At 41.4% G+C, this 10,251-nt stretch overlaps 1 protein-coding gene across 1 annotated transcript in view; it reads left to right on the top strand.

Moving 5' to 3' along the window:
- ascc3 (activating signal cointegrator 1 complex subunit 3) overlaps positions 1 to 9,055 on the top strand; it is a 253,571-nt gene extending 244,516 nt beyond the window's left edge. Inside the window, exons 39-42 of the mRNA XM_081388469.1 lie at positions 2,041 to 2,167; positions 4,607 to 4,813; positions 7,835 to 8,010; positions 8,453 to 9,055. Of these exons, the coding sequence (XP_081244595.1) occupies positions 2,041 to 2,167; positions 4,607 to 4,813; positions 7,835 to 8,010; positions 8,453 to 8,594 (652 nt within the window). The 3' untranslated portion in view covers positions 8,595 to 9,055. The remainder of the gene's footprint in view (positions 1 to 2,040; positions 2,168 to 4,606; positions 4,814 to 7,834; positions 8,011 to 8,452) is intronic.
- The last annotated feature ends 1,196 nt before the right edge of the window (positions 9,056 to 10,251 follow it).

Genomic DNA, 10,251 nt, shown 5'->3' with positions numbered 1-10,251 from the left:
TCGTGAACCCAATGTCGTGTCTCGTCTCGTGACCTAAGTGTATCTTCACACCCCTAATATTAGCAAACAACTCATCTGGGTAATTAGCATGTAAATGTAACCGCTTTCAGCCAGTGTCCTGTGATGTGACATGCCGTAATCCACTGAAAACTGATTTATCTTGGCAAGGGTAAATGGAATAAAAGTGGACAAAAACAGAACAAAAATTGTGATGTACAAATATTGTTGTGGACAATTGATGGCATTCTGTTGCTCAAGGGATCCACGTTTTGTTCCAGTTAAACCATGTGAATGGATTTTCAATATTCTGTGTGTGCCTATAGAAAGTGTCAGTCCTCGAGTGCACAGAGAGCTTGTGATCCAACACGAGTTATGAGATGTTAGTCAGGTCAGAAGGTTTGATCAAGAGTGACCCGAAGGTGCTCCTGAGGACAGCTGTGACCACAGCACCTGTGTGGCCCTCCATTGTTCTGCTGTTAGCGTCAGGTTGTTTTGCTCACAGATTTAATGTTTGCTGCTCAGTCTTATCCCTACAGCATCAGTCAAATGAAGACATGCTGTATGTCTAACCAGATAAACCCACCTGGGGCCAGTAGAGTGTGATAAGCAGCATTCAGTTCGACATGTTGTGCCATAAGTTATATAGAGATTCCCTGGAGAGCAGCCTGATGTGAAATCAGTCAAATCTGATGTGTGCATACTGGGCTTGACATTAACTGTTTTGCTCATCCGCCACTGTGGCTAGCGGTTTTCCAAAGTTACTAGCCACTCAGCATTACACTGGCCACAATTTTGACATCGATACTATGGGAAAGAATGGCCATATAGATATTTTTAATATTATCTCATAATTTGGCAGCTGGTACATTAGGTATATATCACTTTAAGACCTGAAGCATTAATCTATAATACTGTTAGACATGCGTTTTCTTTCTCAACTGTTTACATTCACTTAAAGTCCCCCTGTAGTCAATAATTGTCTCTTAAAACTCATCTTTGATCACCAAAATTACAAATAATTTCAAATAGATAGCCTTAAAATAGCTTGAATGTAACTCGACACCCTTGCCTCATTTAGTATACGCAGTTCTATGAATATGCAAATGAGCCCCGCCTCCACTCACTCACTCAGCTCAGAGATCCACTGGTTGACGATCACACGTTGATCTGATTGGTTACAAGGTAGTTTGTGACGTCAGAAACACCAGCGATTTCAAAGCGTGTTTTTGAGACTGTCTTTGGTTCACTGCAGTTTTAAGGAGGAAATACTCAGCAATGCTGTCGACTTATGAATTTACACATGGGTTTGCACATTAAAAACACCGCATAGACATATAAACAACATTAAAAGCTTGATTTTCACCACAGGGGGACTTGGAAACATAAACATAACCAAGACCGGCATTTTGACATTATTTTGTACTCCACTGTATGAAGACTTTTGGGGTATAATATGTCACAGTTTACTTTATTTTGCGATCCTCACTTACATAAATTTACTATTTACTATAGTGTCCTGCACTCACTAGTAAAAAATAAATATCTGAATGTAATGTCATGCAAGATTTTCCCTATTTTATATGGCACTGGCAACCTTGTTGACGATTTCAGAGCAGTCTTGACTTTCTCTTCCTCTCTACCCATGTGTTTCCGCTCTCCCGATCCTAACCCGTTGTCCCAGAGAGAGGCGAGTGTTCACTTCCCGTCAGCGTGTTAAACTTCTCACCTGAGGCTCGCTGATCATGACAGCGTAACATGTCTTAGCGGCTAATCCCGTCGCCATCTCTTATCTCACTCCGCAAACACCATCAGCATCACTCATCAGCAGCACACATGCACACGCTAACATCACCGGCGTTGGGTTTTCTCTCACCCGTGACACATTTCAGTGCGGACGCGCCCCGCGGCGAGTGTAATTTGGTGGAAACACAATAAAAATGGTAAGAGAGGGATCAGGCCAGGCAGGATCCATCATGCTGTGACAGCGGGAAACAGGCTCTTGTGTGATTGAGGGTCACGTGACTGTGTTTTCGTGGACAGGAGGTGGAGCGGTGGATATCGAGGCCCAATCGAGAGTCTTCCCGAGCTAATCGCTGCGTGTGACGGGAAGCAGGACAACTTCACGTCGATGGTGAAGGAGATCCTGCAGCCCAATCAGATCTCTCAGGTGGGTCATTTACATGCACCACTTTCACAATACATTTATTCATATTATTGAACTTGAAATATTAAAGTTGACATTTGACACTTTTTTCAATTTAATGATTTTTGTGGAATAAAAGTACTAATTTCTTTACAAAAAAAAAATAAAAAAAAATCTTACTGAACCCAAAAGTTTGAACAGTAGTGTATGTACAGTAATAGACTATGATTGGCCTTGCATTGTGAAAAGGACAGAATTAATGTTTAAAATATTGAATTAAGTGCTGTGTTGTGTATACTGTGACCAATAACTGTGTATAATAGCAGCTGAGGATTCCATGCATTTCTGTACTTGGGGTTTGGATGAAAAGTGAAAGTTTAAGGCATGTGACTAACTCCTGTGGTGAGAACATTTGTAAAAACAAACATCCAAGATATCCTGCTCTCAGTATTACAAAGACACTGCGTTTATTGGCATTTCTCGACTCATATTCTTTTGTGAATCACCTCTTAACAACATAAACATTCGAATAAATTCCCATTCCCCTCGCATCAGCACCAGCACGTGTGACGGAGAGTCACGCTGGTCTCAGGTAGCAGCAAGATCTCCAATTACCTCCCAAATGAGAGGGTTTAGAGCTCCAATCTAAGTGCTAATTGCAGCGGTAATGCTAGCGTCGGATCCCAGCGCCGGTTCCCCATCAGTATTCCTGCGAACCCCCCTTCCTCTCGTCCTGATAATTAAATAAGCACATGCGCCGCCGCGTCCTCGGCTCGTTCACTGAGGGAGAGTAATCCTTGCATAAATAGCTGTGGCCGGGAGATCTACACCGTTTTTCCCTCCGTCCTCCATGTCTCTAATGCTAACAGACGCTTTCTTGTATGTGTTCTTTGTTTAGCCATGTTCCTTGTGTTTTATCTTAGTGCAGTTGTTGAGTGATGAGCTTTTATGGTTTATTTCGTAGTCTACTGGTAATGTACACTACTGGTCAAAGGTTGGGAATAATTACGTTTCTTACGCTTTTGTATTCTTTTGTATCTCTTACAAGTATTGAGTTTTCAATGCCATTGTCTGATATTGCAATTTAAAATCACTGTTTTCTATGTGAATATATAGTAAAATGTAATGTATTTGTGATCAAATCTGAATTTTCAGCATCATTACTCCAGTCTTCACGAGTCACATGATTATAATATGAGGATCTGATGCTCACTTATCAATGAATAATTGATCACTATTGGTTCTTATTATTATTATCAACACTGATACAAATTTTTGTGGAAACTGTGTTTACTCCTTTGATGAATAGAAAGATCAGTGAAAAGCATTTATTTAAAATAGAAATCTGGCTAACACTTTATGATAATTATACAGTAATAAAGTGCTTACAAAACATTTGCAAACCATTAGTTTATAGTTAATTCATAGTTAATATATAGTAATCTCTACATTGTTAAAATATTTATAGGCTATATACAATTAGTGAGTTCTTCATTCCTTGTGACTGTAATTTACACAATCATTATTCTTTAATTAGCTCATATGTAAAGAGCTCATGTTTTTAATGCTTTGTATCCTATATCTAACTAAGGTATTTTAACAGTGTGATTCCATTGCATGTCTTTTGTTGTACCTGTAATAGTTTTAAACCTCAGCTGATAATTATTCATGAAATTAAATTAATAAAAGAAATGTGTTGTGTAAAGTGAGTTTATGCTCATTTATGCTCACTACTGGTTTAAAATACTGTACATCACTTATCTGGTTAATACAAAGCATTAAAAAAAACATTATCTAACTCTTTACATTAGCTAATTAAACAATTATAATTTTAGTAATTATAGTGACAAGGAATAAAGAACTCAATATTTGAATAAAGGCTATTATTATATATTAACAATGTAGAGACTGCAATATATTAACTATGAATTAACTATAAACTAATCGTTTGAAAATTATATAAGTGCTTTGTTGCTGTGTTAATTAAATCTTTTGTTATATTATAAATGCTTTTACTGTCACTTTTGATTAATTTATTGTGTCCTTGCTTAATAATGTATTATTATTTAATGTATCACAACATTGTATCACAGTTTCCACAAAAATATTAAGTAGAAAAAACATTGATAATAATCATAAATGTTTCTTGAGCAGCAAATCATCATATTAGAGTGATTTCTGAAGGATCATGTGACACTGAAGACTGGAGTAATGATGCTGACAATTAACATATATTCAAATAGTAAACAGCTATTTTAAATTGTAATAATATTTCACAATATTTTTGTACTGCTTTTTTTATCGAATAAATGCAGCCGTGTTGAGCAGAAGAGACTTCTTTTTTGAAAAACATTAAAAATCTTACCGATCCCCACAACATTGATAATAATCAAATCATCATATTAAATACAATACAGAAGAAAGCATGTGGTTTAGCGTGTGCTAATGGTGGTGTTGTGTCAGGCATGGCTGTACGTGAGTCAGCTGCCCGTGGTGGAGGTCAGTCTGAGTGTGAAGGGCTGGTGGGAAGAGTGTGTGGAGCAAACGGAGCGGTCGATCCCCTCGAGTGTGTCCAACATCCGGGACGAGTCCAGCTGGCTGTCACTGCACGCGGATCAGGAGTACGTCCTACAGGTGTCCCTGCGCAGACTCAACACCGGCCAGCAGAGAGTGAGTCCAACGCACACACACACACACACACACACAGACACTCCATTCACCTCCATTCACTGGTTTCAGTCCAACACACACACACACACACACACACACACAACAAGCCTTTCCTTCCCCAGACGCTCCCTTCACCCCCATCCAATGGTTTCAGTCCAACACACACACACAACATGTTGTAGCCGTTTGTCTATAATAAGTGTTGTATTGGAGTTTATTTATTATAAGTTTATGTGTTTGTTTATTATTATTGTTATTTAGTATGTGCATATTTATATTTGTATTTATGTACTTATTTAGTTAATTATCATGCACCTGTTGGGTTAGGAATATATGTGTCACCGCGTGTGGGCGGAGGAGGAAGTGACATGAAAGAACAAATGTTTGGATTTGGGGATGGTGGTTACTCAGTTTTTTGACCACTTCGTTAAATTTTCAAAAATTGAAATTATAAACTTAATTTAGAAATGTTAGGAAACGTCTCAGGTTACGTATGTAACCCTGGTTCTCTGAAGAGGGAACGAGACGCTGTGTCGAGACGCGCGGGAACGCCTCTGCGTGATTCCTTCATGAAGCACGTATAGACTCAGTCCAATGGTGTGACGAGGCGTCATAGACGGGTGACGTCACAGACCAGGAAACTATAAAGCACACCCAGAAAACAGACCGAGCTAGCTTCTGATAGGCCGAAGCAAGTCGTTCACGGAAATGCAGGGAGTATGGCCGGGCGACGCAGCGTCTCTTTCCCTCTTCAGGGAACCAGGGTTACAAACACAACCTGAGATGCTCCCTTTTAAGGGAACTCGAGCTGCGTCGATACGCGGTGGGAACACTATACTTACTACGCCATAATAACCAATGCCTGTCTGTGTGAAATCATAGCGCACACTAAGATACAAGCACCCTAGACCCCGGAGTGGAGCCTAGATCCAGGTTGTAAAATCTCACAAATGTGTGTGTTGAGGACCAGCCTGCCACATCACAGATGTCAAGAAGGGAAACATCCGATAACAGTGCTTTAGAGACATCCTTACTCCTGGTAGAATTGACCCGGACAGCCATAGGTGAAGGCTGACCAGCCGCTTCATAAGCAAGTGTGAGAGCCTCAACCACCCACTTGCTCATTCTCTGCTTAGATGCAGGCTACCCTTTTCTGGGTGACCCAAAACAGACAAATAGTTGATCTGACTTTCTCCAAAGGGCAGCTCTGTGGACATCTAAGGCCCGAGCAGGGCATAGCAGATAAAGTTTTTCCTGATCTGATGAAAGGAAAGGTGGAGGACAAAAGGCCTGCAGCATAATGGGGTCCACAGCATTAGTAGGGACCTTAGGAACATAACCCGGCCTAGGGTGAAGGAAGGCTTTCACCACACCAGGTGCAACTTCCAGGCATGAAGGAGCAACCGACAGAGCTTGCAAATCTCCAATTATCTTTATAGAGGAAATAGCATGGCGAAATAAAGTCTTTAGAGTGAGGACGTTTTCTGAAACCTCTTCAGTAGGCCCGAAGGGAGCTAAAGTCTGGCCTTCCAGTACAATGGCCAAATCCCATTCCCTCAGGGGCCGAGCCCACAGTTTCCATAACTCCGGGCAGGGGTGATAAATTGTTCCCCCTGCTTGGGACAATAGGTCCCTCCTGATCGTAATCTCCAATGGAGAGCCATCTAGAAGGGACACCAGGTCCGAGAACCAGACTCGTGCCGGCAAGTACGGGGCTACTAACAAAAGACGGGCCCCGTCCTGGTGAAACCCTCTCCAGAACCCCCGGGAGCAAAGATATCGGGGGAAATGCATATAGGTATAGCCTCGGCCTTACCTGAACCGTCGCATCCAGCCCCAGTGGAGCTGGATGCGTGAGGGAGAACCACATGGGACAGTGAGTTGTCTCTGAAAATGCAAATAGGTCGACTTGTGCTTGACCGAATTTTTCCCCATAGGAGCTTCACCACTTAGGGTGAGGTCTCCATTCCCCGGGCCTCAGCCCCTGTCTCGACAGGATATCAGCTCCCTGGTTTTGATGCCCATAGGAAGTGTTTGAGAGCCCGAAACACTGCCATCATTTCTAGCCGATTTATGTGCCAAGAAAGTAGATGGTCCTCCCATAGACCTTTCGCCGACCGACCACTCATGATCGCCCCCCAACCTGGGAGGGAAGCATTTGTCGCATTGTCGTTTGCATTACGCGACAACAAGGAGCCCCCGGCGAACCGGCAGGGAACAACCGAACTGACTGTTCTACGACTGTCCTCGGAGGATCGTTGGGAAATGCAGACACCTCGGTGCCCTGAAGCGGCGAACCGGCAGGGAACAACCGAACTGACTGTTCTACAACCGTCCTTGGAGGATCGTTGGGAAATCCTGACTGTGGAGGAGCCTGAGTGACGACGTTCTGTTTTTGGTGCACTCTGTGTTGCGAGGAGCTCGTAGACGGCCGAGACTGCTCCCGCCCCGCAGTCTCGGGTACCAATGGATCGGCGAAGAAGAAACTTTTGAAATGCCGCTGCTTGTTTCTTCGCCTCCTGACACCTCTTGGGAAAAAACGGCAGTCCCCGACGAGGAGGTTGTGATCTGGATGGTATAAAACGTCCATCCAGTAGACTTTTCTTTTGTACTTCTTGTTTCTCAGATGGTCAATCGATATTTAATTTAACTACAGCACGAGTAGGGGTATGAGGTGGCGAATCCTCAAGTTCCCCTGCATCAATGCTTACAACATCCAGATCCTCAGAACTGGATAATTGTAGCACGGGTGCCTCGCCCCAGGAATAAGAAACCGCAGTACGTGCTTCTCCCTGAGACAAGGCACTGGATCTGGCAGGTGAAGGCAGAGATGGGGCTGGGCCCGTCTCAAACCCCTCTGTCAGATCCATTTGCGAACCACACGATATCACCAACATCGAAAGGCCGACACATTAAAGTAAAAAAAAAACTCTGAGTAACCAACATCCCCAAAACCAAACATTTGTTCAACAAGCCTTTGCTTGCCCAGACGCTCCATTCACATTCATCCACTGGTTTCAGAGGAGGCAGGACAGCAGGGCTCAGGCGCCACGCTTCCCCAAACCCAAAGATGAAGGCTGGTTCCTCGTTCTCGGGGAGGTTGAGAAGAAAGATCTGCTGGCCATCAAGCGTGTGGGATTCATACGCAACCGCAGCAGTGTGTCCGTGGCCTTCTACACGCCGGAGAAGACGGGGAAGTAAGAGCCGTCACAATGCACAAAAATTATTCTCTTACTTACTATTTTTGTCTTGTTTCCAGTCCAAATATCTAAAAATTCTTAAATCAAGATGCATTTACTAGATGAGTAAAATGCCATAAGATATTTTGTCTTGTTTCTGGGGGGTGGGGGAATTAAGTGAGTTTTTGTTCAAAATTATCTGCCAATGGGGTAAGGAAAAATAATCTTGTTTCTGTCTGAATTAAGATTTTGAATTAAGATGTTTTAAGCAAAAACTTACTTCCTTAAAAAATGTTGCCCCAGAAAACAATAAGACATAATATCTTGTGGCATTTTACTACTCTAGTAAATGCATCTTGATTTTTAGAAATTTTAGATATTTGGACTGGAAACAAGGCCGTGTGCTGCTGCTACTCTAAAGGCATTTTGTCTCAGTGTTAATGTGTAAATGTTCCTGTAGGTGTATCTACACGCTGTACCTGATGAGCGACAGCTACCTGGGCCTGGATCAGCAGTACGACCTCCGTCTGAACGTCCAGCCGGCCAGCATCTCGGCGCAGGTCAACACCGAGATCTCAGAGAGCCGAACCGGCCCAAAGTGAGCTGGAGCTCGGTCAAAAACAAACCAGCGCGCGCTTTGGCCTGGGTTATTTGATGGGTGATTGTTTTTGTAAGTTCTAGGAAAAATACACTGTACAAGTGCCAATTTTTTTTCATTCAATTAAACATTCAGATGATTTGGCCCAAATAGTCTGTTCACCCATATCTAACGCTTTCAGATGAGAGATCAGATGTTTGTAATGGAGAGGAAACATCTAACGTTCACTCTTTCTGCCGTATCATTACTCTTTTTTCCTCTTATTACTGATTTCCACCTTGATTTTTTTTTTTTTCAGTTCGCCTATAACACCTTGTGGTACGTTTCAGGGCAAACATTATAGGTATCGAATTAAAACTATAAATATATTTTTTTGTTAAAGTTCTTTTCTTCTGAATTTATGAAAATGTTCTGTGTGGAAAGCAGTTTTGTTGAATGTGTAAAATAAAACACTTGAATGCAGCACAACTGTTTCCAGTTTTTCCCGTGTCCAAATGTGCCTAACCGTTTCCCACAGGCCACATGCTTTTGTTTGTTTTTTGTTTTTTGTTTTGTTTTGTTTGTTTGGATTTTTTAACATGTCAGGGTAAAAATCTTTAAATCTCTTCTCTCTGTTATTATGAGTATTTCTACATATCACTTTTCCAATTAATATAAAGATTTTAAGGAATATTAAAGCAGCTATTAAAGTAGCACATTTAATAAAAAATTGTATTCATCATAATTAGTAGATGAAGTTTTAAGCAAATAATAGTCAGTCGTAATATCAAGGATGTGATGGGTTTGCTTGCGTTGCGGACACACAGTTTATACAAAATATCAGTTCTGTAAATAGCGTTGCATCTTCTGACAAACTCTTCTTCTGTAAAGACTTGCTTATAAATTGAAACAGACACCGTAACAGTGTGATTAAAAGCCCTAATTGTTTAATTGTTTTAAAGCGTTGATTTATTGGCGATGGTTTTAATGGCAGTGGTTTTGAGTCCCTACTGAGGACTTCATCATATATTGTAAAGTATTTTCGATTGTTCTCTTTTCCACCGACGCCGTTTAATCAGCAGCAAATTCCGGCTTTAGGAAAAGGTTAAAGCAGCATCAAGCGTTTCGTGTTTCGGGCTCATCCTGTCTGATTTTCTCCTGCTTCAGGTGATTTCCTCTCTCTCTCTCTCTCACACACACACACACACCGATGCCCTTCTGAGACACAGCTTTCAGCATTCACACATCAACATCTGCTGCATAAGACCAGGCTTTTTTGTTGTTCCTCCCTTTAAAATGTCCTATTAAAAGTGTTTTTAATTTTTATTATAATATCTATCAATATAATATTTATCTTTAAATCTTTTATTATTATTTTGTATTATTATATTGGCTGTCATTGATATCACAGAAAAGGCTAAAATGTAAAACTGTGGTTGATCTAATATGTGAAGAAATTTAAAGTCTGCCGTCCTGGAGAGAAATGCTGGATCTTTATTCAGCATGACACTGATAGAAGAGTGGGATTTATTCCCATAATCAGCTGTTTATGATCTGCTGGGTTGTATCTTTCCCATGATCAACTGTTTATGATCTTCTGGGTTGTATCTTTCCCATAATCAGCTGTTTATGATCTGCTGGGTTGTATGGAGTCGTGGACCGCAGATCCGCTGGCTTGATTT

Source organism: Scardinius erythrophthalmus, assembly GCF_964197995.2.
Source record: "Scardinius erythrophthalmus genome assembly, chromosome: 16".
In the NCBI taxonomy this organism is placed as follows: Eukaryota; Metazoa; Chordata; class Actinopteri; order Cypriniformes; family Leuciscidae; genus Scardinius; species Scardinius erythrophthalmus.
This window is presented reverse-complemented; position numbering and strand designations above follow the sequence as displayed.